The 22420-nt window shown below is 46.8% G+C and overlaps 1 protein-coding gene across 3 annotated transcripts in view; it reads left to right on the forward strand.

The window, feature by feature from the left end:
• The window catches only part of LOC111963169 (Ral GTPase activating protein catalytic subunit alpha 2), a 188139-nt gene that overhangs the window by 106562 nt on the left and 59157 nt on the right, over positions 1-22420 (forward strand). For all 3 annotated transcript variants that reach the window (XM_070443336.1, XM_023986437.2, XM_070443335.1), the window contains 18 exons: positions 122-244; positions 720-805; positions 939-1200; positions 2616-2809; positions 2940-3038; positions 3170-3325; positions 11075-11203; positions 11503-11631; positions 11818-11876; positions 12058-12166; positions 12852-12962; positions 13074-13142; positions 13434-13571; positions 16240-16420; positions 17790-18585; positions 19065-19136; positions 20702-20825; positions 20908-21063. In XM_070443336.1, the coding sequence (XP_070299437.1) occupies positions 122-244; positions 720-805; positions 939-1200; positions 2616-2809; positions 2940-3038; positions 3170-3325; positions 11075-11203; positions 11503-11631; positions 11818-11876; positions 12058-12166; positions 12852-12962; positions 13074-13142; positions 13434-13571; positions 16240-16420; positions 17790-18585; positions 19065-19136; positions 20702-20825; positions 20908-21063 (2993 nt within the window). The remainder of the gene's footprint in view (positions 1-121; positions 245-719; positions 806-938; positions 1201-2615; positions 2810-2939; positions 3039-3169; positions 3326-11074; positions 11204-11502; positions 11632-11817; positions 11877-12057; positions 12167-12851; positions 12963-13073; positions 13143-13433; positions 13572-16239; positions 16421-17789; positions 18586-19064; positions 19137-20701; positions 20826-20907; positions 21064-22420) is intronic.

The raw sequence follows: 22420 nt of genomic DNA on the forward strand, positions 1-22420 counted from the left end.
CTCACCTTGAAGTTGCCGGAATTCTGTGTGGTAGAGCATGTGTAGTGTGCCGGATATGAGATGCCTGATGCATTGCTCTTAACCCTCTGTCCTCTCCTGGCTCCCTGGTCGTGGTGCTCAGATGTGGAGGAGGGCCAGCTGTCTGAGTGTGGGGGAGACGGGGAGCTGGAGGCTGGAGACAGCCCTCTACCACGCAGCAGCAGCACCTCCGACATCACACAGCAACTGACTGACACCTTCCCAGGTAGGGATACACCAATGAGTGCGCGAACACACACAGCGTGAGGGCGTGTTCTAACGTAGGCCATTTTTGCTGCCCTCTAGTGGAAGTATCTATACTGCTGCTAACAATGTGTCCATCTATACAGTGATGTGCTTTGAAGCCTACAGGCTACAACAGTGGTTCCCAACCAGGGGTACTAGGACCCCTGMGGGTACTTGGTCTATCCACAGGGGGTACTTGAGAAGACTGATGAGAACATAGGTCTGCTGATTAAATGTACATGAGGGGGTACTTKAGGGGTACTCCMGGCAGAGCTAAATTCAGTTGGTGGTACAGTAACCGAAAAAAGGTTGGAACCACTGGGCTACAACTCATTCTGATCATGCATCTAGAGGATGCAGGGATGAGACTAGAACAGTATTTATGACCAGGGGCTGTCTGCTGTGGGGGGGCTGTGTGTGTGTCCAGTGTGATTAACAGTCACTGTGACCTCCAGGCCACAAGAGGGAGTACTCCCCCAACAACTCCTGTGGCTCCGATGGCAGGGCGTCGGAAGCGAGGACAGACGGCGACCCGCCAGTGGTGAGAAACACACACCTGACGCAAAATCTGTGACCATCTTACTTTGTTTGGTTATTTCAGCAGGGCATCTGTTGCGGTCTGATAGAGGCATCTCTGGAACAACCACTGATGACTTATCCCTCTGTGCTCCCAGATTCTGATCCGGAGGAGCAGCAGTCCGGCCGAGCTGGACTACTCTGTAGAGGGACACAACTATGCAAGGCCCACGCTCCAGGAAAAAAGTGTGAGTGTGAGCAGCGAGACGTCCAACGGCTACTTGAACGACGCTGACGGCAGCCTGCTGGCCTGGCAGGCCTTTGAGGAGGAGGCAGACACTCAGTCAGCCCAGATAGATGTCACAGCAGACACAGGGAGCCAGAGGAACCTGCTGCTCAGCCACAATGAGGCCCTGGCAGGTACTGGACTGGACTGGGGTGGGGGGTGGGGTGTCTGGGTAAGGTTTCTGGGGGGACTGATTTTGGTAACCGAGGCTAGGAGGGCATTGGTTTATATGGGATAAATACTGTAGCATATGGCCTTCAGGTTCAGTAGATTTGTATTCTGTGGGGTTTGTCAGGTTCAGGTGTTTGTCCGTGGGTCGTGTGGGGATTATTCTCAGAGCAGCCTGACCTTTCAGAGGATTAGCATAACCTTCATAGCCAGCCTCTGTCTACTCTACAGTATCTTCCCCTGCCCTGCCTGSCCTCCCTCACCCTGGCCTATGAAGCTCTAAAGAGAAAACACTCCCTCTCTCTCCACTTCTATCTAGCCTTGGACGTGTTCTGCTCAGGGGTCTTTARTCAGCAGGCAGCTGGGCCTTTTGTTTATTAAGCTGTCTTTGGTATTAGGTTAACGCGTTATGGCTATTGAGGGAGGACACATAAAGATGGATTGGTTACTACTGTTACATGTTTACTGGGCAATGTTAGGTAAGAGTCTCCTTGCTATTAAGAAATGTTAGGTGAGAGTCTCCTTGCTATTAAGAAATGTTAGGTACGTCTTTGGAAAGTATCCCGAAATATTATCGTGGTTCAGCGTAGGTGAATATTTGGAAAAAACAGCTGTGGCTAATAGCTGTCAATTCTTGTCAAATGAAAGAGTACCTCAGCTGTAACCCCTGACCCTTAGCGTAACCCCTGACCCTTAGTGTAACCCCTGACCCGACACCATCCCCACCTCGTCTGTGCTCTCACATTGATTCATTGTGAATTCACTGTCCTCTGTCATCTTGTGATTGTGCGCCGTCAAGCTCCACTGTCTTCTGGTTGTCGTCTTGTTTTCTTTCCTGAGTGTTTTCTCTCCCCACTCCGCACCCCTGTCCCACCACCAGCAGCACCCCTGTCCCACCACCAGCAGCACCCCTGTCCCACCACCAGCAGCACCCCTGTCCCACCACCAGCAGCACCTCCTGTTCCCACCACCCCAGCACACCCCTGTCCACCACCAGCTTTGCTCGTGCACACTGAGTGCCGGGACTTCCCCATCTGCTGGAGGACACCATACATCAGTCTGTGTTACACATGCCTCAGGACCAGGGTACTGCTACTGCCCCTACACACCCCCTTTCTAGCCTGAACAGCCCACCACCCTCTGTGTTGCGCTGTGTTAATCCTATAGCACCCATCACGTGTATTCAGCTGTGTGTGACTCTGGTGACTGGGAAAAATCAACCTCTGTGTTGAATCACCTGGTCCGGGGTGTGGCCAGGCCTAAGAGTTCTAGTGTTATACTATAGAGTTTATACAGTAGTAAATCAGAGTTCTAGTGTTATACTATAGAGTTTATACAGTAGTAAATCAGAGTTCTCTCTCTGCTCTATCTGGTCTTGCAGACAGCCGTGAGTGTCTGACTGATGATGTCAGCATCATCGCAGGCGGGAGCCTGACCGGCTGGCACGCTGACTCCGCCTTTGTGCTCTGGAGAAGGATTCTGGGTATCCTGGGGGACGTCAACAGCATCCGCTGCCCCAGGATCCACGCCAAGATGTTCAGTTACCTCTACGACCTCTGGCACAAACTGGCTAAGGTAAGCACTGCCCAGCCTTCAAACACTCTTATCAGCCCTGATGACATGTCATGTACAGTAAATTTGTCTCAGTCAATATTTTGTTCTGTAGATTTTCAGTCTGGCTAATGCAGTACTGCCCTAATTGCAGATCCGGGACAACCTGGGCATCAGTGTGGATAACCAGTCATCTCCTCCCCGGCCTGTCTTCATCCCTCCTCTCAGAATGCTGGCCTCCTGGCTCTTCAAGGTGACTCAGCGGTTCAGAGGTCCACTGCCTCTACATGCATCACCTAACTAAGAACTATCAAAGACATGCATGTGACTATAACCGTGTGACCTGGTCTCTCTCCCTCTGTCCTCCTCTCCCTTTTCCCCCAGGCCACCATGCTGCCTGCAGAGTTCAAGGCGGGTAAGCTGCAGGCCTATAAACTKATCTGTGAGATGATGACCAGGAACCAGGACGTGCTGCCCAACAGTGACTTCCTGGTCCATCTCTACCACGTCATGCACAAGGGCTTCACCAGCGTGGACCAGGTAATTTTCTGTTTTATCCTAAGCATGCTTTAACTAGCCAGTAGGAGGGGTTCATGTGAGACAGGTAAGGCCAAGAGGAAGCCTGACGAAGAGCCACAGTGGTTGAAACATTGCCTCTAAAACTCTGATAGCACCTAAACTGTGCTATCATTCTCCTYTGTTCATGTGCTTTTCTTGATGTAGATTCCAGTAACTAAGGCCAGAYGAGGGAGACACTGTCAAACACAAGAGAATGGGACTGCTCTTGCAGCCACCTGCCAATAAACTGTACAGCTGGGATCTGTTGCATTGTGGTTGTACTTCCACTRATAACCACTAGATGGGGCTATCATCAAAGGCATCTTAGCTTTTGTTCCATAGTCCTCTCGATAGAGGAGGAGAATGATGAGATGCTCGGTTGCCGGTACATAGCACATGTTTGTTGGCATGTCTTGTCATGTGTTGACATATGTCCTGCTGATTATGACATTGTGTATACCTAACCTTTACCGTTCTAACTTAATCTGGACTGGCTGAGGTAAATGTGAAGATAGTTGATGAAGCTGGTGAAGTATTATATTGTGTGTAGGTAAGGCTCACCTGGGTTCAGATCAGTGGAGTTAAGTGTTCTCTAGTCCTCTACTCAACTCTCAGCTGGATCTCTCTAGACCTCWCTCTCTGTCTCTTTGGGAGGACAGCCAACCGGTGGTGATTGTGATGGCTCACTGTTTTGGCATGTTGTCTCCTCTCAATTCAGCATGGTCCTCCTCTAGCTAGCCACTCCCTGCCTAGCTGGCTGGCTGCTCTTCACATTTGGCGGAGGTCCAGTCCAGCCTGCTGAGTGGGGATAAAACAGGAGCCCCCCCCACACACACACACAAAACAAAGACAGGCAAGGGAGAGAGAGAAAGAGATTGATGAGGAAAGGGGGGGAAACTGTGAATAAATTAGTTTGTTTTGTGCGTGTATGCTCTGCCCACGGGTTTATATTGCGCTTTGGCAGAGCGACAAGCTTATTAGAATGTTTTCCATGTCGTTAAATAATGTTTGAGCTCCTGCCGTCTATACGTGATTAATTAAGGATTGACGTCTGTTGCACTCCGTTGGAGTGACACGTTGGCTGGGGCTGAAGAGGACGGGGGGCTGAGGTCCTGGGGAACGCGCTGTGGAGAAATGAGGMGGCCGGTGTAGAGGGACAGCGTGGCATTCTCCTTTCCAGCTTTTGTTGTGCCTAAATATAATATGGGGCCTGGGCCGCCAGTGTTGAGCTGGCTGGGCGCTGGAGCGTGCTCAAATTGGCCAGAGAAAGAGTCCTAATGCCACACAATGGAGGGACAGCCCAGCCGCACGCCTGCTTTACATAAGAACGTGCCTCTTACTCCATCCCCCTCCCTCTATCCCAGGGATGTTAAACTCATTTTGTTTATTTCCTTGCCGTCACAATTTGCTGAAGATAGTRCTCTATCCGTCGTTTTTGGAATTGTCGATACTCCCTGTCGTCCCCGACTGTCTAGCTAAATTTGTATGATCATTAGGGAGCTGGACAAAGTCAAGAAACGGTATAAATATAGGTCCATTATCGCTACACAGTTTTGATATGGCTTTAGTCATTTTAAAATATATTGAGTTCCCCCCCCGAGTTCCCCCCCCGAAAACCATCAGATTGGACCCTTCCTGTGTATGTTGTACGTTTGACCCCTGCTCTATCCGCTCTATCCACCCTCCCTACAGTATCCCTCCAAATCTAATGTTCTTCTCTCTTTAGTCTACTCTGTCCCACTCCTACGCTCCCCACATATTTGTCCACATTTCTTTGTTTTTAATGGGCTGTCTAGTACTTTTTAAAGCACTGCACGTTTGCAAATATAACGTGGCAACYTTTTTCACTGAAAAGGAGGGGCTGTGAAGGAGTGTACACCTCCTGGCTGCCAAGGTCAATGGTATTGTCCAGGCTCTCTCGGTCTCAGTCCACTGAGCCTGCAGTGGCATGGCCACGAGACAATTGGCATGGCCTTGGGCCAATGGTAGTAATCTATTTTCTAAGAGTGCTGTATGTATGTACATCAGCCTAATGTGAGGGGTTGTTGTTTTTTGTGCATCAAAATGGGCTTTCTATGAACCGTGTGTTTTGTTTGCTGGGTGTGAGCCAGTCAGTAAACAACATCTCTCTCACACCTGCTCTCCCTATGCACAACCATAGGTTTTTCTAATCACCTCAACTTATCAGTGAAGAGAAAACAGGGATTGTTTCATCTGTGTAACGGAGGCCTGGGGAGAGGGAGGGAAAATGTGACGGTTGAGTTCTGTTGCGGTTCAAAACCTCAGCGGCTTCGTTGATGATTAAACCTTTCAAAAGGACCTRTACACCTTGACAGATTAACAGGAGGGGTCTATCTATTAGCCTGGACTGGGAAACCCCTATTTTACACACACTTTCTGTGATCACAACTTAAAGTAATGCTATGATTTCAGTCTCATACAATAATGACCAGTAAATTGTGAAATATTTCATTCCATTTGTACAGAGCCTTTAAAAAGTATTCACACCCCTTGACTTTTTACAAAAAGTGTGATTAAAATTGTGACAGTATTTTGTGTAGATCATTGACAAAAAAAAGAATGTCAAAGTGGAATAAAAATGCGAACATTTGTAAAACATATATAAAAAATAAAATAAAACTCTAATATAGTGGTTTTAGAAAGTATTCATACCCTTTGACTTATTCCTCATCTTGTTCTTACAGCCTGAATTGAAAAGTTGTGAAATTATTTTATTTTTCTCACCCATCTACACACAATACCCCATCATGACAAAATATAAAATATACTGTATATTTTTTTTTATAGAAAATTTATTGAAAATGAAATTCAGAATTATTTCATTTACATAAGTATTTGCACACCTGAGTCAATACTTTGTAGAAGCATATTTTGCAGCAATTACAGCTGCAAGTCTTTCTGAGAGCTTTCCACACCTGGATTCTGCAACATTTGCCCATTTAAAAAAATATATATATATGTATTTAAAAATTCTTCAAGCTCTGTCAAACCATTTTCAGGTCTTGCCATAGATTTTGAAGCAGATTTAAGTACACACTGTAAGTTCAATTCAGGAACATTCACTATCTTCTTGGTAACCAACTCCAGTGTAGATTTGGCCTTGTGTTTTAGGTTAGTTTAGGTTACTGCTGAATTAATTTATCTCCCAGTGTCTGTTAGAAAGCAGACTGAACCAGGTTTTCCTCTAGGATTTTGCTTGTGCTTAGCTCCATTCCCTTTTTTTWAATTCWGAAAACGCCCAGTCCTTAACGACTACAAGCCTATCCATAACATGATGAAGCCACCACTATGCTTGAAAATATGGAGAGTGGTACTCAGTAATATGTTTGGGGCAAATCCAATACAACACTTTGTATTCAYGACAAAAAGTGAATTGCTTTGCCACATTTTTTGCAGTATTACTTTAGTGCCTTGTTGCAAACAAGATGCATGTTTTGGTATATTTTTATTCTTTACCAGCTTACTTCTTTTCACTCTGTAATTTAGGTTAGTATTGGTGGAGTACTAAACTCAGCAAGAAAAGAAACGTCCCTTTTTCAGGACCCTGTCTTTCAAAGATAATTCGTAAAAATCCAAATAACCTCACAGATCTTCATTGTAAAGGGTTTAAACACTGTTTCCCATGCTTGTTCAATGAACCATAAACAATTAATGAACATGCACTTGTGGAACGGTCGTTAAGACACTAAAGCTTACAGACGCTAGGCAATTAAGGTCACAGTTATGAAAACTTGCCCAGCGTCCCTGCTCATCTGCGTGAACGTGCCTTAGGCATGCTGCAAGGAGGCATGAGGACTGCAGATGTGGCCAGGGCAATAAATTGCAATGTCAGTACTGTGAGACGCCTAAGACAGCGCTACAGGGAGACAGGATGGACAGCTAATCGTCCTCGCAGTGGCAGACCACGTATAACAACAACTGCACAGGATTGGTACAGGATGGCAACAACAACTGTCCGAGTTACACCAGGAACGCACAATCCCTCCATCAGTGCTCAGACTTTCCACAATAGGCTGAGAGAGGCTGGACTGAGGACTTGTAGGCCTGTTGTAAGGCAGGTCTTCACCAGACATCACCGGCAACAACGTCACCTATGGGCACAAACCCACCGTCGCTGGACCAGACAGGACTGGCAAAATGTGCTCTTCACTGACGAGTCGCGGTTTTGTCTCACCAGGGGTGATGGTCGGATTCACGTTTATGGTCGAAGGAATGAGCGTTACACCGAGGCCTGTATTCTGGAGCGGGATCGATTTGGAGAGTGGAGGGTCCGTCATGGTCTGGGGCAGTGTGTCACAGCATCATTGGACTGAGCTTGTTGTCATTGCAGGCAATCTCAACGCTGTGCGTTACAGYGAAGACATCCTACTCCCTCATGTTGTACCCTTCCTGSAGGCACATCCTGACATGACCCTCCAGCATGCCAATGCCACCAGCCATACTGCTCGTTCTGTGTGTGATTTCCTGAAAGACAGGAATGTKATTCTTCTGCCATGGCAAGCGAAGAGCCGGGATCTCAATCCCATTGAGCATGTCTGGGACCTGTTGGATCGGAGGGTGAGGGCTCCCAGAAATGTCTGGGAACTTCCAGGTGCCTTGGTGGAAGAGTGGGGTAACATCTCACAACAAGAACTGGCACATCTGGTGCAGTCCATGAGGAGGAGATGCACTGCAGTACMTAATGCAGCTGGTGGCCACACCAGATGGTGAATTTTTGTCCCCCCTCTTTGTTCAGGGACACGTTATTCCATTTATGTTKGTRACGTGTCTGTGGAACTTGTTCAGTTTATGTCTCAGTTGTTGAATCTTATGTTCATACAAATATTTACACATGTTAAGTTTGCTGAAAATAAACGCAGTTGACAGTGAGAGGACGTTTCTTTTTTTTGCTGAGTTTACTATGTTGTTGATCCGTCCTCAGTTTTCTCCTATCGCAGCCATTAAACTCTGTAACTGTTTTAAAGTCACTATTGGCCTCATGGTGAAATCCCTGAGTGGTTTCCTTCCTCTCCAGCAACTGAGTTAGGAAGTACACCTGTATCTTTGTAGTGACTGGGTGTATTGATACACCATCCAAAGTGTAATTAATAACTTCACCATGCTCAAAAGGATATTCAATGTCTGTTTTWGTTTTTTTACTCATCTACCAATAGGTGCCCGTCCTTTGTAAMGCTTTGGAAAACCTCCCTGGTCTTTGTAGTTTAACCTGTGTTTGAAATTCACTACTCGACTGAGGAACCTTAGTGTGGGGTACAGAGACGAGGTAGTCATTCAAAAATCATGTTAAAGCTGCAGTATGTTACTTTTTGGGCCACCTAACCAAATTCACATAGAAATGTGAGGTATAGCCTCCCGAGTGGCGCAGTGGTCTAAGGCACTGCACCGCAGTGCTAGCTGTGCCACTAGAGATTCTGGGTTCGAGTCCAGGCTCTGTCGCAGCCGGCCCCGACCGGGAAACCCATTGGGCGGCGCACAATTGGCCCAGCGTCGTCCGGGTTAGGGGAGGTTTCGGCCGGCAGGGATGTCCTTGTCCCATCTCACACTAGCGACTCCTGTGGCGGGCCGGGCGCAGTGCACACTGACATGGTCGCCAGGTGCACGGTGTTTCCTCTGACACATTGGTGCGGCCTTACTGGTTAAGTGGGCATTGTGTCTCGAAGCAGGTTGCTTGGGTTGTGTTTCGGAGGATGCAGGGCTTTTGACCTTCGCCTCTCCTGCGTCCGTATGGGAGTTGCAGCGATAAGAAGACTGTAACTACCAWTTGGATACCACAAAATTGGGGRGAAAAAGCGGTAAATGTAACAACAACAACAAAAAATGTGAGGTATAGATCTATCATTCTCATTGACAGCAAGTCTAAGAAGCGGTKGATCTGTTTGSTCTATTTCCATGTCTATTTCCTGTTCTTTAAGTTTTGTTTTTGCARATCAGCTTTCAACASCTGAAAATACAATATTTTMGGTTATTGGAAAGATATTTCCCAGTAGTTTAGATGGTACAGTGATTCTCTACACTGCTTGCTTGTTTTGTCACAAACTTAAATTTGGCAAACTATTTGAATTTTAGCGATTTCTGCGTATTGTACCTGTTAAATGCAAAAATAATTTTTATTAGTATTCAACGAAGGGGTTGAATACTTATCGACTCAAGACATTTCAGCATTAAAGTTTTATTAATTTGTAAAAACATAATTCCACTTTTGGCATTATGAGGTATTGTGTGTAGGCCAGTGACAACAAACATCTACATGTAATGCATTTTTAATTCAGTCTGTAACACAACAAAGTGGAAAAAGTCCAGGGGTGTCAATACTTTCTGAAMGCACTGTAAAGACTGAGGCTCATTTCCTGTGTGCCTTCAAACACGGCAGAATGAAAGGGTTTTAAGAAGCCTCCTGTCGAGGTAGTGTTAATGCACCTTTTGTTGAGCAGAGCAGGCCAATCCCACTGCCAACCCTCAGCCCCACCACACAGGACCAATTCCCATCTCTACTACCACACATTCATTTCACAACCAGCTCCCTCTACTTACATGCACAATGGAAATGCTTTGTAGGTTTGTCGCTTGCCTTAAAATGCTCATTTCAGGCAATCAGCCGACAGTTTGTTGGCAGCTAATTACCACAGACTGTTCACCACATTACGCCTTTCAGAGGTCAATTACGTCAGAAATGACGGTAAAATGGGCCTCCAAGCCCTAATGCTCCAAACCAATTTTTGTCGTCTGCCGGCGCTGTGTATGTTTTGACTTGTTCCTTATTGCCTGCTTGTTTTTATATTTCTCCTTTGTTCCCCCTGCTCTGTGTTTACAAAGGCTTAATTTGAGGTGATTAATGTAGCGGGTGGGTGGGTTGGGAGGGGCAGAGTGGGGGTGGAGGTGTGCGGGGTGTGCCGGGTGTTTGTTGAGGTGCACTGGGGTTTAGGACTCGGGGAGACACGGCCACTGTTTGAACGACCTGATTTACACACATTTACAGCTACCCAGAAGGCAGGTGTTCCCGGGCCTGGATTTTGTCTGACACACACACACACACACACACACACACACACACACACACACACACTGGCTTAGCAAAGATAAGCGGGCAAACCAATCTCCCCTTATGTAGAACTTTTCCATTCTTATCTCATAAAGAATTTCAGTTCACTCCTGACATTTAAGGCAACATGACTGTACTTTGACTAGCCATCGGGGTAATAAGATGGTCGTCGACCATTGTTATTATGGAGCTGTACGATCTACCCACGTTTAGAGAAATCCCTCTTTAATGTCAGTACCCATCTGGCACAGAGAGCGCACTGTGTACCTGAACAATACCTTATCCCTGGCTTTAATTACGTGTGTGTGGAAAGTTGCAGGTCTTTTGTTCCACCATTCTCCCTCCTTTGTGCTGTTATCAACCCATCTGCTGCCTCTTTCTCCCATTCCTCTCTTTTCCTCCTCCACCTTGTTCTCACTCTCATTTTTTGTTTTGTAAAAGATGGACTGTGAAATTCTGTGCTTTCCTGAGTGCACTGTTGTCATATTTATGCTAATGTGGGAAGGACTACTATGCTACCATTTCCAGAGCTCAGTGCCTGTCCATTCCTCCAAATAAACTCAGAAATACATGCAGCCTGCTTACAAAACAGGTGTGGTTTTACTGATCGTTCAACCAATCAATCCATTGACCATAACCGTGTGTGTGTGTGTGTGTGTGATCCATCCCAGGACGTTCTGAACACGGTGATCCGTTCCTTTTCCCCGCGCTTCTTCTTCCTGGGCCTGCCTGGCTTCACCATGCTGGTGGGAGACTTCATCACCGCTGCAGCACGCGTCCTCAGCAACGACTCCTCCGAGGTACGCAGGTCTACACACACACACAATATGACAAGTCTTACATTGTAATAGCTACAACTGAATTGTATCAGTTGGCTAATGTAAATATTAAAATGCAATATTTGATGTAATAACATTTAAGGTCATTGAACATATTGTACTAAACATCATTGTGAAGTTCAGATTGGAGTGTGTTGAATGTACTGCGTTGAATTCAACACAAGGCCATTAAGCAGCCGCTCTTGGAAGAATTTCCTGGAAGCATAATGTTTCATGTTCTGTAGCCGTGATGATGGAAGTGTTTTYTTTTCCTCTGAAAGGCTCCGAGGATAGAAGCACAGACCGTCCTTGGGTCGCTGGTCTGTTTTCCCAACCTTTACCTGCAGATTCCACTACTGCAGACCGTTCCCGGAACTGATGACATCGTCGTCGGGAACGAGGACATCAAGGTATTCAGAGTTCTTCTATGTCCTTTGACCTTTTAGTAAATACTCAGACAGCAAACCCATTTAAAAAAACAAAATGTATAGCAGTTCCCTATAGTTACAAAATGTGTACTTTGATGGATAGGATGGAATGTTTGGATGGTATGTGAAGTGGATTGATCATTATCATGTCTTCTCTCTGCCCTTCAGGACTATCTGGTCAACGTCTTACTGAAGACGGCACGGAATGAACCCTATGAAGCGGCCAGGTATGGAGGGATAGGGGTGCAGAATAAAGGTGGTTTGGAAGCAACGGGACTGATTTGTATCGAGTGGGTTAAGGTTCATATAAGTAGTATATTGAAATKAAATATTTGATGAATTGTTTAATTCAAGAATTCAAGAACATAGTGTATATCAGTATTCTCACTGGTCTGCTGTGTGTTCTAGGTGTATAGCTGTATGTAGTCTGGGCCTGTGGGTATGTGAGGAGCTGATGCAGCAGAATATTCACCACCAGGTTGTGGATGCCATCAATGTTCTGGGCGTAACACTAAAGGTCAGTGCGTTTTATGCGTCAGCGCCTGTGAGTGACAACGTGCTCTGTGGTGTGACTGAAACATACTCTTTTTAAGACCTCTGCTTCCCTGTCTATCGGTGGTTAGATGCAGAGGGAACCAGTGCTTTCTGGGTTTCTTGGGGGAAAGAGCTCTAGGGTTGTGGCGTAATATCCAGGCCACTCGCTCAGTGGATGCAGGCCAATTTAAGCAACCACATCTCCCCTCTAGTTTCCTACTATTGCAGTCCTTCCCTCTAATGGCGCAGTAATCACTTCCCAACCCAACTTGACACCCACTCAGCCGGCCCAAAATAAAGGAGATGTTGGGGGGGTGGAGGCGAGGGAGGGCTGCTTTTCTAAAAGCAGGTGCTAAAGTCTCACGGTCTCTTTTTGTGTTGGGCCATTTCTGCATTGTCTACCCTTGTTATATGTCAAGAGGCACTCAGCCAGAAAACAGGAAGTTGCATTTCTGTGCCCTGAATTCCAAATCACTATGTTCAGCTGTCTGCCAGTCAGTCCATTAATGAACTGTAATTTGAAAGGTCATTGCAGAACCAAGACATTTTCATACCTTTTTTCTGTTGTGCCAGATGGTCCACGTCCTAGTTTTGTACAACTACTTATCTTACGACTTCCCAGAGTTTTTAACCTGGATATCTTGTTCTCCTGTCCCTTCTCTGGTCAGTTTGGGAACAAAGCTGTGGCTCAGGTAGCCTGTGACCTGTTCCAGCTCCTCATCTCTCACTGGGAACACCTCCAGAGGCTAGAGCGCTCTCTCCCAAAGAAAATCATTGAGGCAGGTTTACACGGCTCCTCTTCACCTTCCTGATATGAGACATGCATATTCACTATCACTCGCGGAAAACATGTCGTCAAAGTATCCATATCTTTTTTTCGTCCCATGCAGATCTTTGTGGCCACTATAGCATTTCTGTTGCCGAGCGCAGAGCACTCGACGGTGGAGGCTGACAAAAAGGTACAGGAAATTGAACGAGCAAAAAATGGCTGAAGTCTGAAGGACCCTTTCTTCATAGATGTAGCAAGTGCATTTGCTCAGGAATCTTGTTCTGTCTCCCCCATCCTGCTTTCTGTCTCTTTCTCTCTCTCCWGCCCTGACTATCTCACTTTCAGTCCCTCCTTACCTCTCCCCATTGCTCATCTCCTCCCTAGCTGCTTTACTAATTATATTTGCCTGCATGAGGCTTCATTGTGTGAGTYGAGGGCACTGGGCTAATGGAAAAGCCTCTCCTCTCTTTGTGTGACTCAGCTAATGGTGTCTTTGCTGCTGTGCCTGCTGGACTGGTGCATGGCCATGCCCCTGACTATGCTGCTGGAGCCCATCACCATGCCCGTGCTGGAGGACCCCACATCCCACAAGGCCCCTCTGCTCGACTACATCTACAGGGTGGGTAAAAYAAAAGAATAGTGTCACAGTAATTTGTCTAACCCCCAACACAGCCCTCTTCAGAAGCCCTATTTGACATTTAAAATGTGTTCCATGCCGCCTTGGAAATTAAGTTTCCAATTTTTGCTTCCAGTTTCTACTGTTATGTGAGAATGTCCACCAAACCACCTCACCTGTTTGGTAATGCACATGTGATACTCAAAAACATTCATTTATAACAGGGAAGATTTTATCTGACTTTTRCCCCGATTGGGTGTTTGAACACTTATTTGGGGCGACAGGTAGCCTAGTGGTTATAGCGTTGGACTAGTAACCGGAAGATTGCAAGATCMAATCCCCGAGCTGACAAGATAAAAATCTGTCGTTCTGCCCCTGAACAAGGCAGTTAACCCACTGTTCCTAGGCCGTCATTGAAAATAAGAATTTGTTCTTAACTGACTTGCCTAGTTAAATAAAGCTAAAATAAATTTAAAAAATAATAATTTTGTGATTAAACAGAAGTGAGTGAGCTAAATGAATGAGGTATTATTCAGTGGAGGTTTGACAGATGCGGTCAAAGACAAACCCTTATATGGATGTCACCCCTGATAAGAAATGGTCAAATTATTTAAATATGCCTTTGTCCTCTTGATAAGCCTGGATTTAAAAGCCTGTCTACTTTTGAATTGAATATCTCTTAATATGGGAGAGACTGCAGCTGCTATGTAGGAAATATATACATTTCATTGGTTGTTCTATTGTGCCCATACAAGTAAAGTGTCACTTAATATCATCATTGGTAAATCAGCGTTATCCTGATCTTACTAAAATGCTGGTCCTCTTGATTTATATTTGGACAACATTTAATGTAATAAAACCAGAAAAATATCACGCACACACAAAATACACGTCTCTACTGGTCTCCCATACCAAATGGYCTTCAAACTATACTCCCCCCAAAAAACACTTTCTTTTAAATATTTTATACTCAGTCTTTTCAGCTAGGCACTCATTTACGTACCAGTAAACCTCACAAAATGAGTAAAGRGTTTTGTCTAGTTTGTGCATCTCTTTTGGATTTGTTATAGTAACTATTTAGTTGTTTCTCATACCAAATCCTCAATGAACAGATTCAACTTAAAAGTGACCCATTCATACGCTGATGAATAAACATGGAACATTTCTGCACCTCTGCTGAGGATTTGAGCTTGGTAGTTGGTGTGTTTGTGTCTAACAGCATGAGGCTGGTCTGTGCAAAAGGCATGATTGCTCTGGACCTTATTGGTTCACTGGACCTCCATGCCGTGTCCTCCATCTGCTCTCTGCCTGCCTCAGCAGCTGCACCCTCGCTCTGTTTTTGTGTGTTGTGTGCATGTTTTTGTGCATCCATGAGTGTGTGTGCATATGTGTCTACACGTATCCATGTTTGTTCGGGTGTGTGTTACCTTCCTGGAACTGTTGCTATGCGAGGTGCAGCCACTTAGTCGTCAAGCAAGCAGAAGCTTTTTTTCCCGTCCACAGAGGAACCACTTTGGGGCTTTGGTGTGGCAGCTGTTTGGTTCTGGTCTTTTCACCATAACCCCCCCCCCCCCATGCCCAGAGGACTGTAAGGCATTATAATCCACATACTGTCTGCATTTCCCCACACAATACTGTTTCAGATGACAGGACCTGCACCTCTCCTCTCTGAGGCTCAGCCAAGTTTGCACGTGTGTGTCTGTGTGTGTGTGTTGAATGGGATTAGCCATTCATTTACATAGACCAGCCTCCACAATGGGTTTACCAAGTCCACCCACTCAGTGTGAGAGGCCCCACAGTTTGCTATTGTCTGGTATGTCAGGCGTAGCTTCCAAATGTTATTTTCCTTTTTACATTTTTTTTTTTTTTACAATAATCAAAAACCTACTTTGACAAAAACCAGTAGACAACTTATCATTTACATACTTCCAAATACTTCCACCTACTTCCAAACACAGGTTTTTGTGTGAGTGTCTGAGTGAGTGTGTTTGTGTGTGCATGCATGTGTGTGTGTGGTTGCGTGTGTGTATGTGGTGGCGTGTGCGGGTGCATGTTTGTGGCAACATGAGCAGAGGGATAAAGTCTTAATTAAATCAAACAGAGGTAACCTGGCCAATCAGTGTAATCAACTMGACTAGCACGTCTTATCTAGCCCTGCCAACCCAATGGACAGATGCCGCACCATCTGTTATGCAGATCGATACTCACTCATCACAGGAGAGATGTGGCAGTGAAGCACCTCTTCTCCCTCAGGTGGAGGCTCACCATGGCAACAGACCATATAGTACCCCTTCGTATGTACCTGAACCATTCAATGCTTGCGTCCCTACCCGGGAACCTCTGCGTTTGAGATTACTGTATCCTTTTACATTGACTTGCCTAGTTACTTCCTTACTCTGTTTCAGTTACTGGAAGGTCAATGTTGTTCAGGTGTTCACTGTCTCCCGCTGCCGGCCAGTCCCAACTGGTATTCTGTAACTCTCAGGCAGACTGAGTACTGTTTGTATGAGTGTGTAATGTGTTTAATTTCTGAGTCCCATGTATTTGTTGATGCTGTGCAGCAAGCCACACAAAGAAACCGCAGCAGTGACTGCATGCAAGGCTCCCACTGTCTTTCTCCTGTGGTGTTTTTAACCGCGCTAGGAGCTAACTCCTACCCTCTGTCCCGTAGGTGCTACACTGCTGTGTCTCTGGCTCCAACCTGCACACCCAGCAGAGCCACTACCTCCTGAGTCTGTCTGACCTCTCCACTGACTACGACCCCTTCCTCATGCTGGGCCAGGTCCAGAGCTCAGAGCCCCTTCTCTCGCACACCACTGCAGACTTGGGCAGCCTGCTCACCGTGGCCGAGGGTAAGGAGACCAGAGACCTCGCCGCCGTCACCGGCCTCACTACTGTCTCCAGCACAGCGTGAGGCAGAATGGGGAAACGAGTTGCCACCCGTTTAATACCTGCTGTGTGGGAGATTGCACTGGGCTGGCGGCGAAATGAAAGGAGGGCTGTGTGCGTTTGTGTGACTGTGTGTGTGTGTGTGACAGAGAGTGTGTGTTTGTGTGTGTGTGACTGACAGTGTGTGTTTGTGTGACAGAGAGAGATAATGCTTGTGAGTGCCCTGTCATCTAAGGTGTGTGTGCCCAGCTGCTGCTGTTGGTTTTCTACATTACTTTTCCTCTTCCAAACCACCTGGGAAATGAGCAGTGGGTGAACTACAGGGAGATGTAACCTTTAATATGTTCCCTTCCATTTGGAGCTTGCTACTCCATTAAATGTAAAWTTTTTTAACTGACATTGACTAGACTAACTCATGGAATGGAATGTTTTAAGAGGTAGGCATTAGCGCTCTGCCCCAGGGAGAGGGCCCATTTATAAAAGAGACATCTGAAAATGATTTTTATTAGTGACCTTGTAGTGCCATTAGGTTATGTATTAGACTATTCCTCTGCTCATCCAGAAGTCCGTTGTTTCGACAACAAGAACCTACCCGTTGATGCAATGTTGGCTAAGCCTAGCTGAAATATCTAGCTTATGTCATTACTTTTCATACAGCGCTACAAAGTCCAGATAGAAATAACAAACGGCCTCAGAAGACCAGCCAAAGAGCACTATGCATTTCSCTTTCAGCTCACATTGATTAAGTCTCATCAAAGGCCCTGTGCGTCTACAATGCGGCGCACCGCCCGCTCTCTAAAGAGCTTTCTCCACTTTGATGAGCCATGGTGGTATTGATAGCAGTCACTATGCAGAGCTTGTCTTGTTTTCCCCGCGTCGTAACACGGTATCCCTTTATCATTTTGGAGTAGTCCTGAGCATGTGGATCATTTACATAGATCTGATTCGGGGGAGTAGTGCTCTGTTCACTGTTGCTTTAAACTTGTCGTTCTCATTAGCACCCTGCTGGTCTTTTCTCTCCTCCCGTTGTAACAGACTCAATGGCCTTTTCAAAGTCGTCTCCTATGATTAGATGCTACCTACTTGCGGCAGAGGTGTGCCATTGTGAGAAATGAAAAACGACCCCATTAGTGATTGATAATGGGTAAGCTAGCTTTGTGTTGAAAAGGTGAGCGGATTGAGAGCACGTCTACACGTGGTAATGTGGTTCAGAAAGACGGTGGCCCAAGTTCAAGGTGTTCAATTCTGTATTTTGACTTCACTTTATGAAATACACTGATCACATCTGGCGACTGCACGCGGACTTTGAAATGGTTTGTCTCTGCCCTACAGAGAAGAAAAGGCGGAACGTGGAGCTGATCCCTCTGACGGCACGGATGATCATGACCCACCTTGTGAACCACCTGGGCCACCATCCCCTCAGTGGTGGTCCCGCCCTCCTACACAGCCTGGTCAGTGAGAACCACGACAACCCCTTTGTGGAGTCKTCAGAGCTCTCCTCTGAGGTGTTCAAGAGCCCCAACCTGCAGCTGTTTGTGTTCAACGACAGCACCCTGGTGTCTTACCTTCAGGTGCCCTCAGAGCCCTCTGGTCCAGGGGAACCCCACGACAACTCCTCCCAGGTACGCATCATCGTCAGGGACATCTCTGGAAAGTACTCCTGGGACGGAGGGGTTCTCTACCGCACCCAGGAGGAAGTCAATGGGATGCATCAGGCGAGTGAAAACTCCTCCAACCACTCCACCACCAAGCCCACCTCGCCGGGGACTTCTGAGCGCTCCTACCCCCCAGGCTGGGACTCCCAGTCAGGCTGTGAGGAGGTGGATGTCCTGGACCAACTCCTGGAGGAACTTGGCAACAGCAGCCCTGAGTGCCTGCCCCAGCCCCTGCTGAGGCTCAACCAGCCAGCCCCCTCTCCCTGTGGGATGAACCTGGAGCTGGAGGGGGCCATTGTGGAGGCCATCCTCAGGCAGACACAGCAGGAAGAAGAGCAGGTGAAGAGGTGGAATGCAGACGTGAGCGTCAAGGCCGCCAGCCAGAAAGAACCCACTCCACAGGAGCCCAAAGCCCCTTTCTACTTCTGCAGACTGCTACTCAACGACCTGGGCATGAACTCATGGGACCACAGGTACAGAGCCGAGCACAACACCACCACATCCACAGCTGTAGACTAGTTAGAAGAATACCTCGCAGAGAGAGAGAAAAAGAAAGACCGGAAAGGCATGGCAGGGTGTGTAGCCTGTTAATCTTCTCTCCACAGGGCAACTGTGCCCAACTGTTTTCACTCAGGTCCACCTTGGCAGGTGGCATCCTTGTAATGAGATGCTCGCACCTCTGGGGAAGGAAGCAGAGACCCCCTCCAGTAGATTAGTAATGTCTCCAAGCCCAATTTAAACCTCCACCTGTTATTCCTCAGACCAAAAACCCAACTGAAACATGAAACTTTCCTATCCTACTTTCAGTCTGTCTTTTACCATTCAAATAATAATTAACAGGCACAAGCTTTGCATTTGGTACACTGTAAAGTACCATCTGGTTGATCATTTTGAAAATTCTAATAATTGTCAATGGGTGCATTCAAGTTCAGTTTTGTTTATTCCTTTTCAGGAAAAGCTTTCATCTCCTGAAGAAGAACTCTAAACTCTTGAGAGAATTGAAGAATTTGGATTCCAGGCAGTGGTATGTTCTTACCCGCTAATTATTTAGGGCCTCTTCAGCACACATGTTATCTCTAGATAACATTGGCACACATGATGTGCTTATTGTTATTTATTTTTTTACTAATTTACTGAATGATGTATCATAGTGTTTCATTTCTAATGAAGACCTTTTTTTTTTTTTTTTAATAAACCAACCTAGATTTCAGCTGGCTATATTCTAGTTAAGCCTGCATTCCATATCCGCCGTTTCTCTGAACCTAAGCCCACTAATGAAGCATCCCTTCCTCAAAATCAGTAAAGATCACACTCTCAAGGCGACACGTATTAAAACAGCTCCACACTTCTTTCCTCCTAATCCACACCATCTCAGGCTGATCACAGCTCGGCAGCACACACACACACACACACACAGTGATCAATAGGCACTCCACACTGTTAATGACCGGGGCTTATTAAAGAATGCCCCCAGGATTGGGCCTCATTCTGCCAGACCAGCGAGCATACCTGGGCCGCTCATGGCAACCTGTGTCAAAATTCCCCCGATTTAACACAGAGCCACGCACCACCATGGCAACACTGAAGCACATGGGTGGAACTCTGTCTGCACTTGTTTTGTTTGTCAGATGAGGCGGGGGGGTATGGGGAAAGTAAACACACGTACTGTTGTGCACTCACTCTAACACACACGCTGCTCACTCTAATATTAGACCATATTTGCAGTATTGTGTGGAGGTGTACGTTTGGAGGTGTGTGGTTCACATTTCAGAGCACGCTGATCTTAACGGGGTTGAGTGTGGAGTAGGGATGTGCACGGATATTCAAATACTGAAGAAGAAAATTATAGGCCTATTGTAACACACAGGCTTTTTCGAAATGAAATTACAATATTAATGTGGCATTGTTACATACGAGGATATACCATGACATTTCAAATTATTAAGGTAATAAAAGCAAAAACGTTTCAATGTAGATTGTATGATGTGCGCCCCATGAAAATGACTGGTTGCCTTCGTGTGTAGTTTGTTAATGTTTGCCAATCAAAGCGACAAAGAGGCAACGTGTAGTGAGAGTTCACGAATGCAATGAGATATGGAATACAATTACGGAATTAAAAGTTAGCGAAATGAGAAGGAGTAGGCTACAACGAGCAACCAACAGATAGGCTGCTGTTTTATCCGAACGGGGTTGGGGAGAAAGCGCAAAACGTGACCTCATTAAGCTAGCTAGATTCTCTAGGCTACTCCAGTCAAGACAGACGAGSACTGTTATATGGAATGATACATAACATTGCGCCTGCWATAAGTTAGCTAGTCTTGATTTGTAGCCGAGTTGCGTCTCTCTCTCTGCCTCCATCTGCTCACTCCCAAATCACCAGCCGCTCCACAGCTGCAGCAATAGAGCYCCTCTCCATCTCGCAGCCGTGCTCAGGTTAAAAACGTACGTTACCAAAACCACYCGTATTTAGAATATCCAGATATCCGACAACAATTCATCATACTATACTACAAACCCCTGGATGTAGAACAGTGTAACATCATCAGGGCCATTGTTCTAACAACAAGTCTTGTGTGTTGTGTCTTACAGCAGAGAGACGCACAAGATCGCTGTGTTCTACATCAGAGAGGGTCAGGAAGATAAGTGCTCCATCCTGTCCAACAGCGCAGGCAGCCAGGCCTACGAAGACTTTGTGTCTGGCCTGGGATGGGAGGTACACAAACACACACTCCTGCAGTGTCTCTCTCTCACACACACACTGACATCACTCTCCTAACCGTGTTGTGTGCCTTCAGGTTGATCTAGCCACACACTGTGGCTTCATGGGAGGGCTTCAGAGGAACGGCAGCACAGGACACACTGCTCCCTACTACGCTACCTCCACGGTGGAAGTCATCTTGCATGTGTCCACACGCATGCCGTCCAACTCGGACGACTGCCTCACCAAAAAGGTACTATTACTCCCTCTAGATCCAAGAAGTTAACGTCAGAAAAGCCTGCAAAAGGGAAGAAAATCAACAACAAAAACTTGTTTGTTGGTTTGCCATTGACTGAAAAAGCTCCTTAACCTAAACTGGTTTAAATACCTATCACTACACTAATAATGTAGCAAGGTCCACAGTCCTTCAAACAATGTAATGTCTGCGTACAAAACTAGGCTCCAAACACAGTGTATACAGAGTGAAATGGCCTCCGAGCCGTGCCCTGTCTGTCTGTGTGCCGTCTTGGGTCTTCAATCTGTGCTAAACTGAGGTCAGGTGGTGTAACTCCTGGGTTCTGGCACTGATTAGTAAACTCTGGGCAGGATGAGGAGTAGAGAGAGAAGCAGGCGTGTAAGAAGGGGCATGTGTGGCTATGGTAATGACCGTGATTCCCGGATCTGTTCCCCCCTCCCTGGGTGCTGTGACCGGAGCCCAGATTCAGCCATTAGCTGTCCCTGTCAGTGCAGGCGCCGGGCCGATGCCGGCAGGACGTTTTTATCCCAATCCGGCTGTGACTGCGGGAGAGATCGATGGCGCTTCAGCGGTTTACCTGGCTGTAGCACACCAGCAGCAGTTAGCATGGAGAAATGAGCCGCGAGGCCCCTGCCCGAGCCACCAGTCTTCTCATATGCTGTCCCACGGAGAGAGGAAATTCATCAGGCCATCCTCATATACCCCCAACCTCCATCGACWCATCTGCCCTTCTCCCCCTAAAAAAACAGCCCTGCACKGACCCCATACTGAACCTGTGCTCAGCGGCTGCGGAAATTAGTTTCATTTTGGCTAGCTGGTGTGAGGCGCTGGAGGGGTCGGAGCATGCCTTCGGCCCGCTTCGATTCATTTGATTGGGAGCCCCTGTAATTGCKCCCCACGCTTCCCAGAACCCCGCGCTAGCCAAAGGCGAGACAGAAATTGGCAGCTCGGCGGCGCGTGTGTAGGCTAACAGGGACGGGAGGGAGGGGATAAGAAATTGGGATGAGAAAGAGGCTTTATCGGGCAGGAAGTTTCTCTGTCAATTTACAAATAAAACTTTCAGCCTCGCCCGACCGCCTGCTCTTAACTGCATACTGTGTCGGGTGGGGAAGGGCAATGCTTTCGCTGGCAAGAGTGTCTGAAGGAAAGAATCAATGGGCCCCAAGCTACACCAAGAAGGAAAACGGAAAAAAAACATAAATTCCTCCAATCCAATTGTGGGCTTTAGGGCAGAGTGGTGCAGCGCCTAGCAGCAGCTGGCTGTAGTAATGCGGTTGTTGGAGCGACCTGGGAGGTGGGGGTCAGGCCATGTAGGGTCCTAATGTCAGAGCGAGGGGCTCTCGGCCGGCCCCAC

Source organism: Salvelinus sp. IW2-2015, linkage group LG4q.2 (assembly GCF_002910315.2).
Source record: "Salvelinus sp. IW2-2015 linkage group LG4q.2, ASM291031v2, whole genome shotgun sequence".
NCBI lineage: Eukaryota > Metazoa > Chordata > Actinopteri > Salmoniformes > Salmonidae > Salvelinus > Salvelinus sp. IW2-2015.